At 37.1% G+C, this 26,067-nt stretch overlaps 1 protein-coding gene across 2 annotated transcripts in view; it reads left to right on the forward strand.

The window, feature by feature from the left end:
* The window catches only part of ZNF521 (zinc finger protein 521), a 313,858-nt gene that overhangs the window by 158,954 nt on the left and 128,837 nt on the right, over window positions 1-26,067 (forward strand). For both annotated transcript variants that reach the window (XR_001121543.2, XM_004387768.1), the window contains one exon: window positions 17,790-17,874. Coding sequence is in view for 1 of the 2 variants with exons in the window: in XM_004387768.1 (XP_004387825.1) it covers window positions 17,790-17,874 (85 nt within the window). In the remaining variant the exon portion in view is untranslated. The remainder of the gene's footprint in view (window positions 1-17,789; window positions 17,875-26,067) is intronic.

Raw genomic sequence — 26,067 nt, forward strand, 5'->3', positions numbered from 1 at the left:
AAGGACTAATGGACCACAGCTACCAAGGCTTCCACCAGACTGAGTCCAGTACAGCTAGATGGTGCCCAGCTACCACCACTGACTTCTCTGACCAGGGTCACAACAGAGTGTTCTGTACAGAGCTAAAGAAGGATGTAGAACAAAATTCTAACTCACAAAAAAACGACCAGATTTACTGGCCTAAAAGAGTGGAGAAACCCTGAGAGTATGACCCTCAGACACCCTTTTAGCTCAGTGGTGAAGTCATTTCCGAGCTTCACTGTTCAGCCGGGGAGTGGACAGCCCCATAAAACCAAATGGGACTAATGAGGCACAGCAGTCCAGGGACAAGGGTCAGAAGGCAGAAGGGGAGAGGAAAGCTGGTGATAGGGAACCCAAGATTGAGTAAGGATAGTGGTGATGTGTTGTGAGTTTGTTAACCGTTGTCATAGGGCAAAATGTGTACTAATTGTTTAATGAGAAACTATTTTGTTCTGTAAGCTTCATCTAAAGTGAGAGTAGCAGCACAATTGGAAGAGTGTTGTCGATGTACTGACCTGTGCATGTAGAAATTTTTGAAATGATGTATCTTTGGCTATGTGTATTTTCACCAAAAAGAAAAAGTTGAGAAGGGAGAGGGTTGACATGTTGTGGGGTTGTTAACCAATGTCATAAAACAATATGTGTACTGCTGTTTCATGAGAAACTATTTGTTCTGTAAGCCTTCACCTGAAGTAAAATTTTAAAAAAAAAGAAAAATAATCAGAACCATATGCAGGGTGTCACCTCCTTATGGTGAAGGTAGATTCAAATAGAAAGGTAAATATAAAAGTAATACAGTGAATACAAAATAATATTTTAATAATTCTGGCTATATACTCATACGAGAGTCTGTGAGCCTGAGACCTCCCTGACAGGGAACACAACAGAGTTCCTGATGCAGCAGGAGAAAACTAGCACTCCGAACTCAAATTCTAGTAAAAACAACCAGACTAGAGGTCTGTCTGAGACTGGAGGTACCCCGGAAGACATGGCCCCCGGACTTTGTTAACTTAGAATTAAAACCATTCCAAAAGCCAACTCTTCAGACAAAGATTAGACTAGACTATACAACATAAAATGATACTTTTGAAGACTGTGCTTCTTAGTTCAAGTAGATACGTGAGACCAATTGTGCAGCTCCTGTCTGGAGGCAAGATGAGAAGGCAGAAAGGGACAGGAGCTGGTTGAATGGACACAGGAAATCCGGAGTAGAAAGGAGGAGTGTGCTGTCACATTATAGGGAGAGCAGCTAGCGTCACATAACAATGTGTGTTTAAATTTTTGTATGAAAAACTAACTTGAGCTATAAACTTTCACTTAAAGCTAATTTAAAAAAGAGACTGAGCCTGAAACCTGTTCTTTCCCTGTTAAAAGTAAGTTTATCAAGTATTGTGGAGATACAAAGATGTATTAGCCTTGGCCCTTGGCTCTCTCGGCCCCAGCACCAACGGTGGTCGCAATGCTTCTGGACCAGGCTGCTAAAGGCCTTCTTACTATGCTACCTTCCCACCTGCCACTCAGCCCCTATCATAAGCACACTCTTGCTTCTTTCCTCACAGTCAGTCCCAGCAGCCTCCCCTTGTAGGAACTCCAAGATCAGGCCTTTCCAGGAGTTGTTTGAGCAGGTACGGGAGCCTTCAGATGACTCTGATCCTACTGCCTTGATTCACTGATGTTGGCATTTTTGTCTAATTCCCATCTTGGGGGCAAAATTTATGGCCTTGTATTCTCCACAGAACCAAGTCCAGGGCTCTCAGCACAATAAATGCTTAGCAAATGCCTTTGGATAGAATTGAATTCCAGAAGTATAGGGCTGAAAGCATCTTGGAAATTATTCAGCATTCAACAGACATACCCGGATTGTGATTCCTGTGGTGTGCACTGTGTAAACACTGGCCCGGGGTTCTAGCCTGGCTCCTGTGAGTCCCTTGAAGCTGTAGATAAATTACATGTTCATGTGCTTATGAGCATATGTGTATTTTCATGAGGAGAGTGTCCAGGCTTTCATCATCTACTTAGTGGGGTCATGACCGCACCCCCCCCCAAAAAAAAAGTGTACACCTGTAGGTCTAGTGGGAAGGACAGACATGAACACCAACAATCTCAGCCCAGCGCGACAAGGCGCCGGCACAGAGGTGACCACAAGCTGGATGGAGGATGGAGGTGGGTCCAACTGCAGAGGACAGACCCTTACACTCAGGATCACTCCCTCATCAGGTAGATATCACTAGTCCCGTTTCACTAATAAGGAGAATGACGCTCAGAGAGGGTAGGATACTTGCGCCAAGGTCATGCATCTAATAATCAGTGGAGCCAACATTTATACCTAACTGTCTCTGGTTGCAAAGTCAGTGCTGCTTTGACTCCCCACCTCCCTGTACCTGCTTGGGGCAGAGGGGAATAGATTCCTCAGCGTATCAGTGAACACTTTTTTCCTTTGTATAATTAGAAGGAGGAGTATCCATGCATTATACTTAAAGTGACACTTATCTCACACTTTGGGAAACATTGTCCCATAGCAATAACTTTTTCTATTTCCTGTCTGGTATTTCAGTTTAAGATAACAGATTTATTAGCTGCCTGCTATATACGAGACATTGTGCTAGCAGGTTTGTAAAGATGATGGGCTTTATACGAATATGGTTATTTGGATACATGTCTCTCTCTCCAGTATAGCCCCTCAAGAGCTTATAGTTTATGGGGAAAATTAGCATATATTCAGAAATACAATATGAAGTATAATGGAATATGTATCATAATAGAAGTCCTAGTGGAGTGCTAAGGTAGTTCAGGAGACATAGGGCAAGAATTAGCTTGGCAAGTATCTGCATGAAGAGCAAATGAACTGGAGAGAACTCCCAAAACAAAATCCCTGAGGCAGGAGCATGCCTCGCAGGTTTAAGAAATAGCAGGGAGTCCAGGGTGGCTGGAGCAGAGTGAGCAAGGGAAAGAGTAGTGGAATTGGGAGTCACAGAGCTGGAGGGAGGAACGGAAGCAGGGTGTTGGCTTGGTATCCACCAGGGCTCTTGTAGAGTTCCTTCTGCATCGTCGGTTCTTGGTAAACACTTGGGAATGATTGAAACCTGGTGATGAAAACAAATAGAAAAAGAAACTGAGAAGGAAACATTTCTATGAGAACTAAATAGTGCTATCATTTCTTAGAACTACACATAAATAGAACATAAAACCCAAAACAAACCCACTGCCGTCGACTTGATTCCGACTATAGCGACCCTATAGGAGAGAGTAGAACTGCCCGATAGGGTAGTTTACGAAAGCAGACTGCCACATCTTTCTTCCGAGGAGCGGCTGGTGGGTTTGAATCGCCAGCCTTTCAGTTAGCAGCCAGTGCTTAACCACTGTGCCACCAGGGCTCCTTCAAATAAAACATAAGACACCCCATAATATGTAATGTACTATGCAGTTCACATCAGAAAGAGATTGAGTGACTGGTGAAATTCTATAAAACTTCCCAAATCACGGCAAATATTTTATTTTATTCAATTAAACATCGTATTAGATAAGCAAGCCTTCAACTGAGTCTGGAAATGTTTTGTTATACAGAGATACCACTACGGTATGGAGAGTTTAGCACATATAGCATAATGCGGTAGAAAAAAAGATTGTACTTAGGGAAAAAACAAACAAAAAAATAACAGTTGTCCTTCTTAAACTTTTGTTTCTTCTTTTCTGAAATGGACATAATGCATGCCCGGCTTACTCTTAGGAGCCCTGGTGGCACAGTGATTAAGATTTCGGCTGCTAACCGAAAAGGTCGGCAGGTTGAATCCACCAGATGCTCCTGGGAAACCTTATCCTGTAGGGTTGCTGTGAGTCGGAATTGACAGCAACAGGTTTGTTTTTTTTTTGGTTTTTGCCTATTCTATAGGTTATTGTGAAGAACAGATATTTGTATATGTTGAAGTTCTTGGTAAGCATAAAGCACCCTATGATGCTGTATATGGTACATCATTCATGTAATATCTGTGTATGTTGTTAGCTGCCAACTAGCCCGTTCTGAGTGTAAGTCTGCACATCTCCCTATATGTGAATGTACTCATATATATGTATGTATGTTTACACATGTAGTGTCAATTCATTATTACAATCTAGAATAACGTCATCTTATGCTAGTGCTATGGATTGTTCAGTCACAGCACGCCTAAATAAGACATCATACTTACACAAAGTTGATGAAATAGAAAAATATAGTTAAATATTAAAATCAAGTCTAGAAGTAATGAAAACCAAGGAGCAAAGAGTGAGAAGGCCACAAATATAAACTATTAACTGTATTTCCTTTGATGTTAGAAATAGTGTCAAGAAATATACAAACTAGAAAAACATGTAAATAGATGTATGTGTAGGTGTAAAATCTAATCATAGGGAAGAAAGGAAAAATACTTGATAGTATTATTGGATGGAAACATATCATGGAGAACAGGGGACTAAAAAAAATTTGGGGAAATGACATTTAAGAAAATTAAAATTGAAAAATAAAGGCATAGTAGGTGAATACCGAATTAAGACTTTGTTTACTCTAAGGACAAGAAGCAAATAAATAGTTTGAGAGGCATTTAGTTTTAAAGTGTTATTATCGTTTGCCTAAAACCCACAGGCATTGTTCTGTATGGGTCGAAAAAGTACTTATAGTCTTAAGAAATAAAAGTGGTAAAAAATTTTGTTTTTTGGGGGGGCAGCATTTGTAATTTAGATGCAAAAATCTATATTTTTAGAATAGAAAATTACATTTTAAAATGACTAATAAGTGATTGAAAGATATTTCAAAGCAAAGATGCACCATGTTTTCAGAATCAAAGTGGCATTGATAAACCTATCTTGACAAAGTCTAAAGTTAACATACTCATCTTTAAGATAGATCTAAGGATTATCTTGGGAATTTTATCTTTACGTGCCTGGCATAGGAAGTAATAAAACAAAACCAAGCTGGAATAAAAACTCTTGATAAAGAAATATCCAGAAAAATATAATTTAATTATGAATAGTGACCATGTCATGTTTATTAAAAGAGAGAATTCTTTAAAAAAATAAAATAAAAGAAGAGGAAGAAAAGAAGGAAGGAGGGAGGCCGAACTGAGTGATCAAATTAGATAGCTAAAAACTGGCAGGAAGCTCTCTATGCTTAATCTCTATAACTTCTAGGACCTGAAATGTAATTGGTCTAAATTGATATCATTTTGTTATACCAAACTTAAATCATTCCAAAACAGATATTCCGAAGTAGATACGTTACACTATTTACATTAATTTGAATCTAGCTTGTTTGTTCATTCATTCACGCATTGATTCATTGATTCATTCATTCAACAATTACTGAGTTTCACACCTGTGGCGAGCATTATGGCACACAAAGACAAGGTAAAATTAAAAGTAAAATATAGATATTGTTTCACATTTCTCTGTGTAAAGAATTAAAACTACAAAAAGTAAATACATACCCACATAGTAAATTATATACGTATGATTCATACTAAGATGGTAAAGGGCTGGCAAGGGTTAAAAATAAGAATATTATCAAATGTCTATTAAGGATGATCAAGAATAAACTTCCAAAATGTCTTTGAAGAGAATGACTGATTTATCACTGGGACTTTAGAAGAGAATTTTAAAAACCTGAGCAATTGCTTTTCATAGATTTGAAAAGGGAAAAAAGTGAATTTGGTGTTATCATTTTTTCTTAGCATTTTCCACACTCACTTTTGTATTGCTGAGAAATGTTCTCATGGAGTAGGAGCTTGGTCAAAGAAGGGCCCTGTATTTTCCCAGGTTATATTCTTGGACATTTTTTATATGGAAAATTTCTAGCTTTATCAGATAATATTATCAGTAATGGTTATGCATAGCTTTCTTGGGTCTGCAGTCGAATCTGTCTGGGATAATCTGAAGGGATCTAGGTCATACCTGGTTGTATGAGACAGAATATAGTTATATTTGGTGACAGCAATATGGTTGTCTACAGTAAACATCTCTGAAAACACTTATTCTCAGGTGTGCTTATAAGAAGCGCATATCAGTTCACTTCGGTATAGCTCATAACATTCCTTCACAATGTTCTCTTAGGCAGTGTGCTAGGAACTGGAGCTAAGGAGAGAAATAAGACATTGGTTCTTAAGTGATTGGAAAACTTAGAATGTATGTGAATAGATTCTCTCAACATAATATATTAAATTCTATGGTAAAAGTATGTACCGAGAAATGAGCACCCTCAAAAAGGCAGTGGACAGGTGGGTACTATGGCATGAATCCTGCAGGCAGTGCCTACAGACACCACAATGGGCTTTAAGCACCATGGACAGCCAACTTGCCGGTCATTGTTGTTGTTAGTTGCTTTCCTGTCAGCTTCAACTCATGGCGACCCCATGCACAACAGAACAAAACATTGCTTGGTCCTGCGCCATCTTCACAATCACTGGTATGTTTGAGTTCATTGTTGCAGTCACTGTGTGTTTTGAGTGCCTTCCACCCCAGGGGGCTCATCTTCCAGCATGATGCTGTTGCTGTTGTGTGCCATTGAGTCGATTTAGACTCATAGTGACCTTACAGACAGAGTTGAACTGCCTTACAGAGTTTCCAAGGCTGTAATCTTTACAAAAGCAGACTGTCACATCTGTCCGTAGAGCAGCTGGTGGGTTCAGACCTGTAATCAGAATGTCTGGGTTCTAACTCCAACTCCTCCAGTCCTGGCTACTTAACCTCTCCAGTTTCCTCTATAAAAATTCAGGTTGGGCTGTGCTCAAGTTCTTCCAGACTCCTTGACTATCCAAATCCAAGCCATTCTCCAAAGGTCAGCTGAAATCTCATTTCCCTTGCAAGCCCTTATCGGATGAGCTCATTCTATCCCTCCACTTACTTGATTTATAAAAGCTCTACAACAAAAAGAGCCTGAATCACTCATTTTAACTTCTACCTGTAATCATATGTTATCTTGCCACATTTAATTATTTCACATGTGTATGTCCCCACCCCAGTATTCTGTTGTGATCCACAGGGTTTTCATTGGCTAATTTTTGGAAGTAGATTGTCAGGCCTTTCTACCTAGTCTGTCTTAGTATGGAAACTCTGCTGAAACCTGTCCACCATGGGTGACCTTGCTGGTGTTGGAAATACCAGAGGCATAGCTTCCAGCATCAGAGCAACATATAAGCCACCGCAGTATGAAAACTGACAGATGGGTGCTGACAATCGTCAGCAATTCCTTTTTGTAAATATACTTCCATGCCATGTAAATATGAGTATGTTCATGGTGACCTAGAGTTCTAGGCTTGGGTCATGGATTGAATTATGTCCCCAAAAAGATGTGTGTGTGTGTGTGTGTGTGTGTGTGTGTGTATCAGTTTGGCTGGGCCATGATTCCCAGTATTGTGTGGTTGTCCTCCGTTTTGTGATTGTAATTTTATGTTAAAAAGGATTAGGATGGGATTGTAGCACGCTTACTAAGGTCACATCCCTGATCCAATGTAAAGGGAGTTTCCCTGGGGTGTGGCCTGCACCACCTTTTATCTTACAAGAGATAAAAGGAAAGGGAAGCGAGCAGAGAGGGGGGAGCTCTTACCACCAAGAAAGCAGCATTGGGAGTACAGTGCGTCCTTTGGACTTGGGGTCCCTGCACTTGAGAAGCTCCTCAACCAGGGGAAGATTGATGACAAGGACCTTCCTCCAGAGCTGACAAAGAGAAAGCCTCACCTGGAGCTGATGCCCTGAATTTGGACTTGTAGCCTACTAGACTGTAAGAGAATAAACTTCTCTTTGTTGAAGCCATCCACTTGTGGTATTTCTGTTATAGCAGCACTAGATAACTAAGACAGCTTGCTTTGTTGGTCACCTTCTGTTTGTCATGGGCAAGGTCACGTTATCTCTCTGGACCTCAGTTTCTGTCTTTGTTGAGGAAATTGCCACAAAGGAACTCACTTGTCCCTTTCGGTTCTAAAACTCTGGGATACTCTAGCTCCACATATGCGTGTACCTTTGAAAATACAAAAAATATGGGGCATTAAATTTTTTTGTAATATTTTTGGAATAACAAATGAGGACTAATTTAAAGAAAGCAAATAATTTCAATTAAATCAAAAGGTTAAAAGAACCCTACCACTTGTACATTTATATATACTTTAACTGCACAGCATGTTTTAAAATAGGTGAAGGGAAGGAAACACACCTGAATCCTTCAAAACTTACTAAGAGCACAAACAACAGGAATAATAAAGGAAACACCCACAATGTTGTGTGGGTGTAATTGCTAACAAGCTGTATGGAGCAGTGGGGTTTTAGAAGCAATTGAAGGAGAGGAGAAGGGTGGTCTGACATGCATCAGTAGGAAGGCTGTTCAAGTGAAAAGGATGGACCAGAGAAGGCAGAAACCCAGAATGAAAGTAGAGAAGGAGAGAAGCCAAAAAGAACTACGGGGGGTAGGGAGACTTGAAGTAAGAGTCAATGAAGATAGAGTGATGAAGGACAAGGGTAATTTCGGCATACACGTAGGTAACTGGAATGACCAAAACAAGAGTGAGTACATTTTCTAGGTAAGACACAAAACTGCCAGAACATGAAATATTCCTTTGACAGAATAGCTGGAAGGGTACCTTAGGAATGTAAATAAAGGAGAATAACTGGGACTCCACAGGAGCCTTCAGCTAAACAGAAGTAGGAGGAAACAAAGATTATTTTACAATGAACAGATCTAGTCATTTGTTTATTAGATTATTATGTGTAAATAATTGCATTATGTACTGTAATGGATACAACAATGGATAAGACAGAGCCCCCTACTTACCTGTAAAGAGCTTATCGCCCTTTAGGAAATAGATAAGTTTTATTGAAATAATTCTAATGAAACATGTAATGAATTGTAGGAGAATCAAAAATAAATATTTATGATTGATTTGATATAAAGCTCCTATGTTATCATTTTGGTGTTTATGTCAACTCTTTATTAAATGGTATCAAGTACTCATAAAGAGCTAATAAACCTACCTCAATTTTCAACTTACTTTTAGGGCAGAAGTTATATACTTAAAAATATATTTCTTAATGTGTTCTAAGATATTTGTTTCTGCCTCACAAAACTTTCTAATTTATGGGGGGATTGTAATTCATACTATCCAGCCTTCAGGATTTCACTGCATGGATATTTGATGCATTTATTGATGCTACATACTACTTAATGTTCCTACACTTTCATCTCCCCAACTATGTATGCTTGATATCTACCAGTCATAAAACCCCCCCAAAAAAAACCCGCTGCCGTTGAGTCAATTCCGATTAATAGTGACCCCATAGGGTTTCTAAGGCTGTAAATCTTTACGGGAGGAAACTGCCACATCTTTCTCCTGTGGAGCTGCTGGTGGTTTCGAACCGCCAACCTTTTGGTTGGTAGTCGAGCACTTTAACCACTGCGTCACCAGGGCTTCTACCAATCATAGCTCCTAATTTTGGCAACAGTAAGACAGGAAGGTTTCAATGATTTTTAAAGTGAAGACAGTCATTACATGTTTAGAATAATTAATGAGGAAAATAGACTCTAATTTGGTATAAAGCAAAATCTTGACTTCTTTTCCTGTTCAGATTTATGTTTATAAAAGAATCATTTAAACACTTATTTTTCCCCACCCCTATATTCCTAATCTTTCTTGAATGATATGGAAGTTAACAGTCAATATAGCAAGTTACCTGTAATTCACTATGAATCATAAATCCCTTCAAACTAGGAACTAAAAAAATATTATAGCCATGAGTAACCAGCGGCAGATTGTGTGCCCTGATCATGGTTGGATGAATTTTTACCTTGACTACAGCATCAGTTTAGTCTGTCTTATTCAGCCTCTTCCAATTCACTGATTTCTTGTGCTATGTGAGGTAGAAGAGAGGTTTTCAGGCAGAGATGAACGAGTCCTAGGTAGTACCTTATGATGAAGTCGATGGGTATAGGATGACTCACTAGATGGTCTGTTCAACAAATCAGTAAATAAAATTTATTGACTGCCCACTTTATGGAAAATTGATAGGAAATTTGACTGAGGTAGATTTGCTATGACATAGAAATAACAACTGAACCTGTAACATTAAATGAGATCATCTAAATGAAGATAACTTACGTGGGGGGTCTTAGTGCTCTGTGCAGTGGGGGATATAAACTAGGTGCCTTGAAAGAGACTCCAAAATCTGAATCAGGAGAAAACAAGAGGAGATGAATAAGTGAGCATCTCTCCATGGGAAACGGCAGGCTCAGATTCAGTTTTTAATGTTAGAAATTAAGTCCAAATACATAAAACTCATTGCCGTTGAGTTATTTCCGACTCATAGCTATCCTATAGGATAGAGTAGAACTGTCCTGTAGGGTTTCCAAGGTTGTAATCTTTACGTAAGCAGACTGATAACATTTTTCTCCCAAGGAGTGACTGGTGGGTTCCAACTGCCCACCTTTTGGTTAGCAGCTGATCACTTAACCATTGCGCCATCAGGGCTCCTTTCAAATACATAGAAAGGCAAGTTTTAGGGAGATGTGTTAGTAGACAATTAATTTTAAACTGAAAAAAGATTCTTGATTTTCAAGGTAATAAGTTTCTAACAGGATTTGTTTTGCATAATTCGTGGCAATGAATCCATTTGTTGACACTAGATTTCTTTTTTTAATGAATGCTAGTCAGATTTTTCTGAAGAGTCAGTTATTCCCTGATTTTTGACTATTGGTACCTTTGGAAATAAAATAATATTTTAATGTGATTTTATCTATTCGAAGAGAATCCAAGGAAAGCTAGGGAAAAAAATGTTTGACTTTTTTTCCCCCTTAATACCGAGATTAGTAGTAACTTAAATTTATTGAGTTTTGGATTTTATTTGTAAAAATAAATTTGCTTAATATTTTTTTTTCTTCCTTAGTATCATATTGGCCTGTGTAGAATTTGTCTAAAATTAAAAGAAAAAATTTCAATGAAGTCATTTAAAACAAAAATCTTTTTCCAGATTCCTTCTTACTAGATTTTTGTCTGGCTTCTCTTTTTCCTGTTCAGTCAGTTGACCAGAAGCAATCTTCTTTCACCCTGTTTCTGTTTATGAATTGCCTTCTTCATTCCATCAAGTACCCCAACTTGCCTGTCATGTAATAGGCACTTCATAACTCAGTTTTGAACTCAAGGAAACTACTTCCATTTTCAGCTCCAAATCAAGTCTTATCTTTCCCGGGGAGCTGTTTCCAACTCTATCTGATGTGTTCAAGGCTGTCTTCCCTTCACCATACACTAATGTAGGCACTTGGTCCAGGAATGCTTTGCCATGTTGTTCAGGCAAAATACTGTGAAGAGTTCAATGTTTGTGTGTTTTCTTTCCTCAATTATATTGTAACTCCTTGGGTTTAGGGATCATGTCTAATCTCTCTTTGGTACCATGTGCCAGGCGTTGTGTGAAGTGCTATATAGTCTTCATCTCAGGCCATTAACCAGATATCTAAGACAATGATGTCCTTTTAACTACTATGAGTTAAAAATAGAAAATTAGTAATTGTGTTTTTCAGTGGATTATTTGGGCAATCATTTCATCATAAGTAGCTCTCATTGAGGGTACCCATTTTCCCTTTTCTGTTCTGACTTATTTTCACACTAATTCATAAGGACTTGGAAAATGATCAGGCTAAATCAGTAAAATGTCTGGAGTATTAAGGTGTTTGTGGAAAGCTGCAGGTTTATTACTTTCACTCACATGTGGCATCCGTTTGCTTGCCCATAAAATACTGCCAAGTAAAGGTACTGCTGGCTACTGATCTTAAATACATACCTCATTTGTAATTAATATATTTATTCTTAGAATGGTAATGTATATTGCTGTTGTCCTTGAAAACAGCTTATTTTCCTAGCTAGGTTGAACCTCTGTTTCCTCCTTCTCCTTCCCACCCTCCAACCCTGTCACCAACCTGTGATTCTCTTTATATTATTAATTTTTAAAGCATCATTTAATATACTTTGGCCCTTGTTAATTGTCATAAAATCTAAATTAGTGGGTTCTAGTTCAGAGAAATTTCCATATGGTTTCAGCTTCTACCCAGTAGGGCAAGAACTAACCTTTGAAAAGCGTCTTTGTTATGCCAGAGAGTTCATATAGTATTTCATTCTATCCGTGTAATAACCTGTCAGGTAAAGAGTAATGAAGGTAGTTACTATTTAATGCTGGCATACTACATGGTAGGTATGATACTAAGCACTTTTATATAATTCTCACTTGCTTCCCATGTCAACCCTAAGATGTAAGTTTTATTATTTTTAATTTACAGAGAAGGAAACTAAGATTCAGGGTCATTAAATGCTTTGTCCAGTGTCACACAGCTAAATGAAGCCACTAAATAGCAACTATTTGCAGAAAGAGGACCCTAAAGTTGCTCTCCTACTAAGACTGCTGGGTATATTTGGAATGGATATTTTATAGTATCATTGTACAACATCCTAACTTCAGGGTTCCAACCAAGGCTGAGACTGGTTTTTCCTTGAAAGCCACTGTGCAAGCTTGGGATTAGTGAAATAGAGGGGGCTGGGGGTGCGGTGCAGGATTTCTTGGGGAAAATGGCTCCATAACTTTACTCTCTGATGCTCCAAACATACAGCAATGATAGAGAAAATATAAAAATAGAAAACCAAATGGACTTAGTCAAGTTCAAACCAAATCTCCATCTCTAAGACTCAGAAGTCAAATATAGAAACCAAGTGGTTATCAGATTTGAAGCCAGGGGTCTGCTGGGCTCTATTCCAGAAATAAGAAGTGGTAACTAGAGTTTAATCCCCATGGGACAAAAGCCAGGTGGTGTAGTGGTTAAGAGCTCGGCTGCTAACCAAAAGGTTGGCAGTTCAAATCCACCAGACGCTCCTTGGAAATTATGGGGCAGTTCTACTCTGTCCTATAGGGTCGCTATGAGTTGGAGTTGACTCGACAACAACAGGTTTATAAATGATTACAAGGAGCCCTCTTGGAGCTGTGGTTAAGTGCTCAGCTGCTAACTGAAAGTAGGCAGTTCGAATCCACCACCTACTTCTGAGGAGAAAGATGTGACAGTCTGCTTCGTAAACTGCCGTATGGGGCAGTTCTGCCCTGTCGTGTAGGGTCACTATAAGTCGGAATTGACTCCAGGGCAAGGGGTTTGATTTTTTTGGTTTTATACATGTGTATATTTTTCTGAATTTTTTGAAAGTAAATTATAAATATCATGACATTTCACCCCTAAGTACTTCAGTATGCATCTCTTAATAAGAAAAAGGATATTTGCTCATATAACCACAATACCATTATCATATCTAAGAGAGTTAACAGTAATTCCCAGTATCACCTAATAACCAGCTGATACTCAGATTTCCCCATTTGTCTCAAAAACCTTTTTATAACTATTTTTCCCCCAAATCAGGAATCATAGATTGTATTTAGTAGTTAAGTTTTTCGAGTCTCTTTCATCGGAGAACTGTCTCTCTACTTTTTTTTTTCTCCATGACATTGACTTTGTCAAGATAACAGGCCAGTTGTCTTGGAAAATGTTCCAGATTTGTGTGTTTTTTTTTTGTTTGTTTGTTTGTTTGTTTTTTTACCCCATCATAGTAATACTTGTCCTTCTATCCCTGTATTTCCTCAAAATCGGGCTGTTAGATCTCAAGGCTGGTTAGGGTCAGGTGTACTTTTTAAAAAAGAATACTTTATTGGTGATGTTGAATGCTTGGTATTACATCACATCAGGAGGCCCATAAAGTCAGGGTGTTCCATTGTTAGTAATATTCAGCTAAATCTTTAGTTACAGTGATGACCACCAGATAAATTCAGTACAATGATACATTTTTCTCTTTGTAGTTAGCAAAGGACGAAATTGAGCATCTCAGAATAACCTGTTGTTTAATAGTACTAGTGTCCATTAATGATTAACCTGAATCATTTTATTTGGGGTTGCAAACTAGTGAATATCTAATTCTATCATTCCTCCTACTGTCATTCTCCTATAAAGAAGAATTTTCACTCATCAAATGGGCATGAGCTACATTTCCTCCTAAAAGTAGGGTGCTTCTATCTCCTTAATCACCAGTTTTCAGAAGAACAAAATCATGTAATAGTCACCTCAAATGGTGCCAACTGAGATTGACTGCTTTTCTGTTTTTCAGGATTACTGTGGATTCATTGATTTTTTTTTTTTTTTTAATGCATTCAGTGTTTTGTTTAAAAAAAAAAAAAGCAGTTTACAACTACAAAGTGGAATTTTTTTTTTAATACAATTTGGTGAGACTAAATGTGAGTCATGAGTCCTGTTGGGGTATAGATTAAATAGAGGGGATGGGGTTAATCCGAATAATGTGTTTTTTTTTTAAATTATGCATTATGAAAGATCCTAGTCATTTTTCTTTATTTATGAGATGCTCTTTTCTGAAAGTCTCTGAGTACCTTAACCAGAGTATAACTGAAAACAAGAATGTCAAAAAAGCACATTTAAATTGTTCTCAAAATCAATCAAACGTAATGAGGTGCTGGGAAAAAGTTGTATCCTTGATAATTACATCTATCAGTATCGGAAAACAAAAGAGAACAATCGGGAAATGACAGTCCCACTCCCAAGTAGCACATTAAAAAAGGCTAATGAAAAAGTCTCTTTTAAAAATTGTGCTAAATTAGCATTTCAAGTAAATTGACAACTTAAGCGTTGATAAAGGCCAATCTGGGGCCAAAACAATAGAAGTTCTGTTTCTACTTTTATCTGCTTTTAAAAGAAATTATCTCACTTGACTTTTCTTTTGTTGTCTTTTATATGAGTAGAAGTAATTGTCCTCAGAGAGGAGACAGTCCTCCTGTATACCGCCAGGGTCAGGTCACACTTGGAGTATTAGGCTTAATTTGGGGTTCTACTTTTTAAAACACTGATCTGGAGGTAACCATAATGGTGAAAGTTTTTCAAAGCATTCTTATACTGTATCCCTTTTTCCAGTTGGAAAAGAGGTTAACATAACTGTCACAAGGGATTCAACATATTCTTTGTAACTTCAGAGTCGGAAGTTAGGACCAGTGGCAAAAGTAGCAGAAAAACAGATTTGGCCTGAAGTTAAGAATTCCGCCATAATCTCTACCTTGCAGAACTGAAATGGATTCTTCCTCTAAGGGAATGAGTTCCCCAAATCAGACACTGTTCACAGGTTAAAATCCCTTTACCTAAAGATTTTGGTATACGGCGGGGCAGGGTTCTCCCACAGTCCTTGCCAGGAGTCTGTAATTGTAATGAGAGATGCTTTAAGGGTCGTTTTAAATAATTTTTTTTTAATTGAGGCTAAAAATGAAGTTTTTCATCATGACTTTATAAAGAAAAACCTTACCACATCCCAGTTTGCATATCATTGTTCTGTATCTGGGAAGTTGAAAAGTATGCTGAGGTGTAGAGTTCAAGCTACAGTCTTTTAAAATCATGGTGCATTGTTTTTGATCTCATTATGTTCTTACCTTATCTAGCTATAAATTTAGGAGCTTTTAGATAAGAATATGGCTTTGCTAATAAAAATAGAATGTAACATTTCAGATACCGTTTTAAGAGTAGAAAGAATTAGTATTTGAGTTATCAGTAGTGACAAAAGCATTTTAATTCTATGATAAAAGAAAACTTATCTACATAGATTTTCAAATGCATCAGTTCATTTTGAAGATAGTAGTAAGTGCTAGTATTTTATTTTTTTAGCCTGTCAAGTGATTTTATTCCTTATTATTAGACCAGGGGAAAAAAAAGCTCTAGTATAATCTGTCAACATATTCATCAGTCATCATTTTTGGAGACAGTTTTCGACATATTGTATGTTTTACTGTGCTAACAAGAGAAAAGAGTAGCCATTAAGTTTATGTTTCTTTGTTTTTCAGCATGGTCACATATCGGGAATAATGCTAGAAGTATGCTAATAAACAATATATAATGTAGGTCATCTGGGAGTAAGAAATATTTTCTAACTAGTTCTAAAGGGAAATATTGTTAAAAAAAGGGATAGATGTTATTTACGCAATACATGTTGCTCTATATGTCACGATCAAAAGCATCTTGTAAACAGCTCAGCTTAGTAAATCTTCCACGGTGATTGTCAGCGTTTTTCAAGTCTGTATTAGATTTAGATTCAGCACACTCAGTTCACAATATGCCTAATGTACAAAGACTGTTAGATTATTTAGACAGTTTCCATTGGAAATACGCCTGCACTTCTGTGATTTACAAGGAATGTTATCTGCTGTTGCAGAAAAAAAATTCTAAGTTAAATTACAATAATTGGAAAAGCTTTACATTCATGATGTAATTTCAGTCTCAGAAGAAATAAAGATAAATTTTTGTGCTTAACTTTGATTTTGTTAACTTCCAAAGAACTTGAGTCTTTTCAAAGTAATTGTAATGTACAGACTGATATTTCCTATTAATACCGTTAGTAAAACAATTTTATTGTAAGACTGTAGATGAAAAGATAATTCTGTAAGAACATTTGTATCAAAATGTCAGAATTGTATGTGATTTTACAAATGTCATTTTCTAACATTTGGGAGATTTTCAAAATGGATTATTTCATAATGGTTTATTTTGTTTTTCAAGATGACTTTTAATTACAAATATAAAAGTTCATCATAATGGAGTTTATGTAACTTGTATGTTGTGGAGCCTTGGTGGTGTAGTGGGTTAAGAGCTCAGCTGTTAACCAAAAGGTCAGCAGTTTGAATCCACCAGCTGCTCTTTGGAAACCCTATGGGGCAGTTTTTACTCTGTCCTGTAGAGTTGCTGTGAGTTGGAATTGTGTGTGTGTGTGTGTGTGTTGTGGAAAACATGGTAGTACTTTATTTATTGAGTTCACCTACTATGTACTGACCCATATGAGAGACACAGTAATAAAGACGTGAAATAATAAAGGCTGCTCTTATCAGATGAGCCTATCATTTAGAATCAAGTGAGATTATTTCTCTTCCCAGCTGTTGGACACTGTGACATCGGTCAATCCCAGGGCCTAAGTTTTTAAATTTATGATACAAGAATTATAATAAATCCTGTCCTAGCAACTTCACAGAATTGTTGAGTAAAATGATAAAATAGTATTAAAATGTTCATTGTGATATGATTTTTTATGGGAGAAAATATATATATTTAAATGCTAGGAATTAGCAACTTCAGAAACATCACCTAAATTTTAGAAAACCAAAAATCAAACCCACTGCCGTAGAGTCGATTCCGACTCATAGCAACCCTATAGGACGGAGTAGAACTACCCTATAAGGTTTCCTAGGAACGGCTGGTGAATTTGAACTGCCACCCTTTTGGTTAGAATACAGCTAAAAATGATAACCTTTTCATCTTTTAGCTATATCCCATGAATCTTAATTTATTAGCCATTTTACTTATGGATATCTAAAAGCACCACAGTTATTTTGGTAGGATGAAAGTATGCCTGGTCTTCAAAGGGATCAGTTTTTGAAACTCAACCATGTGTTAGTTTTTTTTTTTTTTTTTTAATACTACTGTTTTTGAGTTCAGGAATCTTTAAAAATATATTGGGCTATAATTATGTGCCTCGGTTTCTTCTAAATGTTTTGCAACTAAAATGATAGTGTTGGGTCAGGCCACAAGGTCTTCATGAGGAGTGGAACACTGCCCATGCAGCCCCGAAGTAGCTTAGTTAGCGACATATGTAAGACCAGCATCTCAGAAACATGCTAAAAATCGGGTTGGGGTTTTAAAAAAACAACAATAAGTACATTTATCTAAGTAATCCTGTCTATCCTTGTTTCCTCAGAAGAAGACTTACCAGTGCATCAAGTGTCAGATGGTTTTCTACAATGAATGGGATATTCAGGTTCACGTTGCAAATCACATGATTGGTGAGTGACACTCTAAACCTTATTAAAGATAGATTTTTCTCCTCCTTGTGTTCATCTATGCCTATATAATTAAACAGAGTTAAAGATGAATTAATTGTTCAACCATCCATGGTTTACCTAGGCATGATTGATACTTTCTTTTTTAATTCTTGTTATTAGGCCTGATAAGGCATTAGCACGTTTTGTTTTCTGCAAGGGCTAGTTTAGACTTCTGCGGAGGATTACATAGCTACTGCCAGTCAAAACACAGGTGATTAACAAATTAAACTTCTAATCATTTTTGCATTATTGAAAACTAACAGGAATAGTTAATGAGCTGGATGTTAGCTTTCCATAGAGTTTTAGACAGGTTTTAATTTCAGAAGTTATTATGATAATGGCACTGCTGTGTGTTGCTTAAGCATCTTTGTATCAAAATCTAAAGCGTTTGAGTTTTTGTGATAGGGAGGCATAAATAATTTAAATTGCCATAAAATAGTTTTATATGTGTGGTTTCAACAGCCTGGAAATAATCATGATCATAAAGTTCATATAAAGAATTAAGTAATCTTTGTTGTCATTCCCCACCAAATTTTACATAGATCTTTATAAAAGCCGTTTGGGTAAAGAGCTCTGAAGTTACACTAGGCCACTGTTTTCAGGGATTTTGCAGTTCTCACATGGTCTAGAACTAAAGGATAAATTTGTCACTTATTCCTGTGGCCCTAGTATCCCTTGAATTCCTCTGCGGTTACCTACTATGTTTTTAATTTGATAAGCACTTAGTAATAACACTAAGAGTTTTACCACAGCCAATTAAACTTTATCAAGCAGATCTTTTATCTACTAGTAAAATGACAGTTGCTATTACTTTATACTATTTTTGTTACTCATTTGTGTTTTTATACTGAGAGTCTTTTATTTCATACTCATTTCATGTTATTTTATAATACTATAAATAATTGTGATATAAAAAAGTACAATTAACCTCATGTTCTCCTATTGTCAAACTGTATGACAGGAAAGAAAATCCAATGTTTTAGACTATGAACTTGTTTTCAAGAATAAGCAAGTTGTGTTATACAAGAATCAGAACTATTCCAAGAATGTTCAGTGGAAGGGTTGCTCCACCTCTCATTACTGCTCATTAAAACTAACAATAGCAAAACTTTGAATGCTCTTGTATGAATTAATGAAGATGAATTCAAAAGCATGTTGGAAAATTGATTAATAGTTTTTCCATAGATACACTTTATAGTTTTTAAATGATGAGTCTTTAGGAGGATTATTGCTTACTAAAGACTAAATGCTTGATTGTGAAAACTGGAACATGTGCATAATAGTTAAAATATTGATCACTTTATCTCTTTGTTTTCCAGATTTAAGTGCTAATATTATTGCATTAAATAGTATATGCTTAAACACACTTACACATGGCAGAATAACATTTACAGCTTTTCTGAAGGTTCAGAAGAAAATCGCAACACGTAGGAGAGTTTCAAATAATGTTTTTCCCTGCAATTCCCTTCTGTTTTAGATTCCTTGGGAAAAATGCCCTATATAAACTTTCAAAACTGGTTTTTTTGTGTGTGGGGGAGAGGGCTGGAAAAAATGAATTCTTGCCAAATGATAAATGTTAATATTTTCTATCTCTTTATTTCTTGAGTGTATTGGTGGCAGTCATTCATGATTTGCTTCATGCTGCACTTTTACATGGGCTTAAAAGAAAACATTTCTTGGAAATTTGCAGCTTGTGGAAAATTTAGTGAAACTTTGTGGCGTCATGCTTCTGATTAGTTCTGTTCTGTGTAAAATTATCTTTGGTTCTGGATTTATTATTTATACCAGCTAAATATTTATCTGAGTATCCAGATGAACAAATTGAGTATATTTCTCAGCACAATATTAATGTTATTTTGTGCATGTGGAATCTGAATTGAATGTTAAGATGAGAGGATTTGTTGACTTTTTAATTTTAGTATCATTTTGTCATAAAACATTCATTGACTTTTCCTGACCCTTCTTCTTAGATTGTTTTGTACCTTTTGCTTTGTGTTTATTTTATGTTCCTTACATCATTAGTGCTTTCCCAAGGCTTTTTTCGCTCTGCCTTCTGGTGGATTAACATGGCAGTCACCTCTTCTTGGGATGCGAGCATTTAGCAGTTCACCTTCCATCAGAGAAGCAAATTCCATTCCTTTTCACTGAGGGCCTAGTTATTTAATATTCATGCTATTTTTAATAATAAAATGTGTTATTCTCTTACACGCGAGGTCTAAACAAATGAATAGCATCCACTTAATTGTTCTGTCTGTGGACCATGCATCCAAGTCCTTAAACTCCCTTCATGTTGTTAGTATCTAGAGAGAAGAGAGAGAATGCATAAGGGCAGGGTGTCACAAAGGCTAAGATACCTTTTTTAAAATCCCAGGGTGGTATTTAGTCTTTCAGATGAGGCAGGCAGCATTATTTTGTTGGCTAAAATACTTCCATTGAGAGTAGGTACTTTTAGGTGTTATATCTGTGTCTGTTTTTTGTCTAATCAAAAAATAATCTCAGCTAGACATTTAGCAGGGGAGAGGGACTAGGGACTATCTGCAAAGCCTCTTTCTCCTTTTGTTAAGAGGGTATAGAGTGTTTTCACAGATTTTGTTTTACATTTCAGTCTAAAGGAAGGATTATGTCACCTGATGGAAAACAAAATCTACAGATGAGCCAATGAGGTGTAACTTTTAATTCCTTCTTTAACCAAGTCATTTGCATTTGCTCCTATGCAGCACACATGTTTTAATGCGATTTCAATGGCAACCGCCTCCATGCTTCTTTCTGGATATACTGGTTTCAGGCTATATTGGCAAGGGACGTTTGTGAAATGAAAACCATCAGTGTTTCTACCAGGTACATAATGGAGTCTCTCTGCTTAAGTGCTGTTCTGCAGCTAGGTGTGGACACATGGTCTGAATTGCAGGAATAATTACTCAATAAAAATGCATTAGGGATTTAACTTATGTCTATTAAAGAAAAAAAGAAAACCTCACTCTCCACCACATTTTGACATGGTTTCAGTGAGAAATCAGACCAGTGACTATTCAGGGGTTTCTTTTCTTCTTTACACACACACACACAAAAGAGCTACAAAACATTTTAACAGCTTTCTTGGGGAAAAGATTCCCCTCTTTTAAAATCTGTGCAGATGAGAAAATTTTTCTTATCTTCCTTTGTTCAGTTCACATGGTTTGCAATGGCTTTTGACCTGAGAATACAGAAAGAAGCCATTGTGTATTATACCCTTAATTCACTATTCACCCTTCTCTATCAGCGTAGTAAATATTGTTGTTGTCCTCTTTAAAATTTCTGTTCTTATTTTGTATGGATTAACACAAAAGAGATGAAACTAGAGAATTCAGATGTGTTTAACCCAGCAAAGGCATTGCCTCATATAAAATTATGAGGCTCAGCAGCAGTAGAGTAAATTTGTAAGGGCTTGGGATAAAGGGCTGTTAGGCATGGGATAACATAAAGAGATGACGTTGCCAAGAACTATTTATGAGAAGCTTAATTTTTTCACTCTGACAATTCTTGACCAATAATTACCAGCCTTTAATTATCTTTTTTAGTTAGAAAGAAATTTCGATCACTACAGAGGTTGGCATTGCAACTAGCACATAAATCCCCAAAGAGACAAATGTGTTCCAAACAGCCACAAACAACTGTCTCGTGAAACAGTGAGCAAATTGCGAGCGGCTGGTGGTAGACAACCAGCAGTACATTTACCATCGAAGGCCAGTCAGCTTGACAAAGAAATGATCAAAGGGGAGAAATACCATTATCCTTGGAATTTATTGCTGCAGTCATGGACTTTGGAGGGCAAATGGTCAGGATATAGCCATGGTCATTTTCAACCTCCCGTTGAAAGTTCTCAGGTGGAGAATATGAAGGGAATGGATGCGAACCATTTACCTAAGAATTATTTTTAAAAATCTACTTAGAATTGGTTACTTAGTAAGTTCAAGTAAATAAGTTCATATTTTCCATCAGATCAAGATGACTAGTGTTATAATGAAAAGATTGTATCTGAGGTGGCAAAGAATCCTGTTTTGTGAAAAAATAGGAAAATCCAGAAATAGTCACTAATAGTACTGTTCTGGACAGATCAAAGGTGATATATACTTAAAGCATTTTGAGGAAGCTAGTATATTTTTTAAAAGGCAAAACTAGAATTTGGCACTCTAAATAACAGCTAATATGAAAACATTAATGTAAAGATGTTGACTATTTTTATTCAGCTCTTTAATACTTGGTGTCTTGTAGATAAATTTAATTTTTAAAAGACGTGTGAAAATAGTCAACTATTCTACAATGCAGGTGGAGTGTATCTATGGTATGTGTTATGTTACACATGATATACATCCCTAATGTCAAGACAAAAAGAATGAACAAATCAGTTTTACACAGTATGGTGAAATTTTCGCCTGTTTTTGTGGCAAGTGACATTCATATATTCTACAGTTCGTTTGATACCTAACGTCACAAATGGCTTTTTTTTTCCCTTTCATTTCTTTAGTGGATGGTGTACTGTGTGACTAATCTTCATTATAGCTTTGTGGCATTCATTGTCACCTCTGAAACATCTCAGCTTGAGTACCCTTGCTTTAGAAAGGACGAAAACCAATATTTTGAGGTCTGTAGTGATTTTGGATTTCATATGTCTTAAGGGGAAATATCCAAAGATATGGATCTCTGCATAGGAAGATGATAGGCCACGTTGTCCTTTAAACTCTCAGTTTCCATTGGCTGTTTTTTTTTCTTTTAATGAATAGTATAATAATGTATAATAATGTATATATGTGTGATATGTATATCTATCTATCTCCATGCTATCCTAAGAAGCTCAGAGTCATTAAGGTTCTTTGGAGCTTTGGCTTACGTTCATTCTAAATCAGAGGGCTATTGAATCTTAAAAAAAAAAATCTTTATTTGATTGCTTACGAAACCCAGGGAATTAAGAAATAAGCATTTGGTGTTAAATATGATGAAATACTGGCTTATTTCATCAAGAGCTGGATTAAAAAAGATGAAATCTGGGCAGTTTAATGTAACAGAAAGCTACCCTCATGTGGGCAATGCTGGCTTATTTGAAAAGCCCATAAAGGGTTTCTACATGGACCATACAAAAGGGATACTTTCTCTTTAATAGCCATCTGTACAGGAGAGATGAGAAGTGGGCCAGGTCATCTCTCCTCAGCTGTCATGATATTAACGTAGGTAATGGAGCAAGCTCTGCGTTCTGCTGGGTGTTGTTTTTCATAGATGTTCATCGATTTACACAGATAATTCTATTTATTTCTTAGAGTTGGTCCAAGTGAACCAGGCAGAATAACAAACACCAAAGCATTTCAAATGACTTTATCTTTGTTTGTAACATAACTTTTGTCTAAAAAATGGTGTCACACCTACTGTGCAGATGGCTGCATGATTTGTAAACCAGCCAAAACATTTAAACAAATGTGTGATCTGGGGATAGATTAAATAACGGATAAAATGGAGTGTGGGCCACAAATTCTAATAATCAGATGATTTTAAGTTGTGTGGAGTGTGGAGTGATGGTCGCAGTGCTAGCTGGGAAAGCTTGCCAATGACAGCAAGGTGCCTTATAGAGCTCAGGATGGCGCCTGTGGCCTGGTAGGCCTCAGTTTGAGAACCGCATATTTGCTGTACAGCTGGCAGCTCTGTATGGGGACATCAGATAAAACTTATGTAAAATGGAGTGTTATTGCTTAGTATGAAATTGTTCAGAGAGGGAATTTGCAGACAGTAACTGAAAACAGAATTCATGGTACCAATGAAGCAGACTGTAAATATGAAGAGGGTTTAATTATCTGCACAGTTTAACAAAAATTCAAGATGGATGCAGAAGGGACATACGCAGACATAAATATGACATAGCCACACTGTTTACCAAGAGCAAAGTGGGGTCATAGGAACCTGTCTGGCTCTCCTATGTCCGCCTTCCTGAAAATGAAGACAATTGAAAAAGAAAATAAAAGTAGCAAGACTCTTGCTTTACATCTTTTTGGAAGGAAGTACAGTTTTCAAGTGTTCCAGTCGGTTCTCGGGATTCTTATCTCTTACAGTAACTTTTAAGGAAAATGTTTGGATCTCTGGCTTTCAGTGTTTAGCTATTAAAAAACAAATCAGGATGTTTATCCTTGTTATGTGTTTTAGTCTGCGTCTAGCAGCTTTGATTTATGAGAGTGAACAACGCTGGCAGTTAGTGTAGTTTCTAATTTACAGGCCCCAAGGAAAATGTCTTAGACACTTCTGATAATGTTAATTTTCTTTGAGGCTGAGGATTCTGGCTGAGTCCGTAGACAGATTGAAGATTCAGTTTCTTGTTACTTTTTACAACATCTTCAGAAGATTGCTGCTCTCAGGCAGAATTACTGGATGGCAGCCTTCTTTCCTCGGCATTGTACAGAGACGCTGGGATGAGAACCTGTGCAGGTGGGTATTGCTGTGTGACTGGCTACTATACAAGGTGGGCCTTCTGGCACTCATTTTGTCCTCACCTTTGACTTGCTCTAGAATCGGCCACAAGTCTGTTTTTCACTCACTGTTTGATATGTTCATTATCAAATGTGAGTAACTGTTTCTAAATGAAGTTTGCAGAACATTTCTGAATGAAGGGCACAGAAAGTCATCAGCAATAGATAAAATGTGCATACACACTCAGACGCACATGCACACATACGAATCGTGACCTATTTCTATGGAATCAGTTCATACACATAAAAAGAAGAGGTCTCTCATGACCTGTTTCCGTAGGTTTATTTCCTCGTTTTGGGATCATTAATAGCAGTAAACAAAGAAAAGGGAGCCAATATGGAGAGTGGGTGTCGAACTTCAGCTGCTCAGATTGTTGCATTTGGTGAGCTGATGGGGTTTCGTAGGTCACCTTTAGAATTATGCCTATGACAGCAGTAGCTACCTGCCAAGATTGCAAGGTATCTCACAGCTCTCAGGATGGCGCCTGTGGCCCAGTAGGCCTCAGTTGGAGGGGTACACATTTGCTGTACAGCTGGCAGCTCTGTATGGGGCAGCCGTGTGGGCTGTTAGGGAGCTGGAAAGGAGACAAGCATGAAATTTCTTCTAACCCCAACTCTGTTTTTCTGTACTGTTGGCTGCTTCTCAGTTCCTTGACAAAAAAACCAATCAGGCACCCTTTAATCCGCCTGTGATTACCACTGGTATAAAAAGAGAAGCATAATGAGGAAAAATGCCTCGTTTTGTTGCCTTCAAAAGCCAACAAATTGGAGTTAACTTGACAGGAAGTGGCTTAATAATTAGATTATTTATTTATTCCTGACACATATCCCCCTGTTACTAGTCTCAGGAGACCCTGTAGATGGTACGATTTTCAAGCTGCCATTACTTTGCTGTCTTCTGTGAACAAAGAAGCTACTGTCTATCAGTCAATTAAATGCACTCTTTAAGCAGAGGCTGCGAAGTCCTCAATGGAGAGAGCCCTGGGACGTTGTGGCTGATGATTCCTTTCTCTGTACTGTACATCACACTCTCAACTACAGTCCCCACAGAGATGGAATAAAGTCATGCATTAAAATATCACTTGTTGATTTGTTTGCTAATGAAGAGCCATTGAAATGTTTGTGTATTTCTGTGGCAAAATTGTTGATAAAAGGGACTACTTGCCTGCATATCTTCGTTCATCTGCCGGGAGTGCTTATTTAAGAATTATTAAAATAAAAGTCAACAAACAACAGAATGAAAAATTGCTCAGATAACAGGAGTTTTCTGAGTCTTTTCATCAAATTAAATGAATTGAGGCAGGAAAAATAGAAAAATCGTGTCATTTCTATACTTTGCTTTTCATTGCGTTAACCCAAACACCTTGTTTTCTCTGACATAAAAACGTAAGTCTTTTTGAGAGTATCTGAGAGCAATAACTACTAAGTGTGAAAATATAATAGAATCCCTTTGTGAGAGTAACCTCCTTTAAAATTTTGGTTTTTTCTTTAGGATGAATGCATTTTTGTAGCAATTTCTCTAACTCCGTGAATACTTGCAGAAGTTTTTCTAGGGCACTTAGTGAGGCTTTTAAAACAAAACTAATAAAACATCTTTCAAACATATCAGTTACAACCACACAGCTACACAGGTGGTATAGAAACATGACCTTCCTTTTCTATTTGTTCC

Source organism: Trichechus manatus, unplaced genomic scaffold (genome assembly GCF_000243295.1).
Source record: "Trichechus manatus latirostris isolate Lorelei unplaced genomic scaffold, TriManLat1.0 scaffold00193, whole genome shotgun sequence".
NCBI classification, from domain to species: Eukaryota; Metazoa; Chordata; class Mammalia; order Sirenia; family Trichechidae; genus Trichechus; species Trichechus manatus.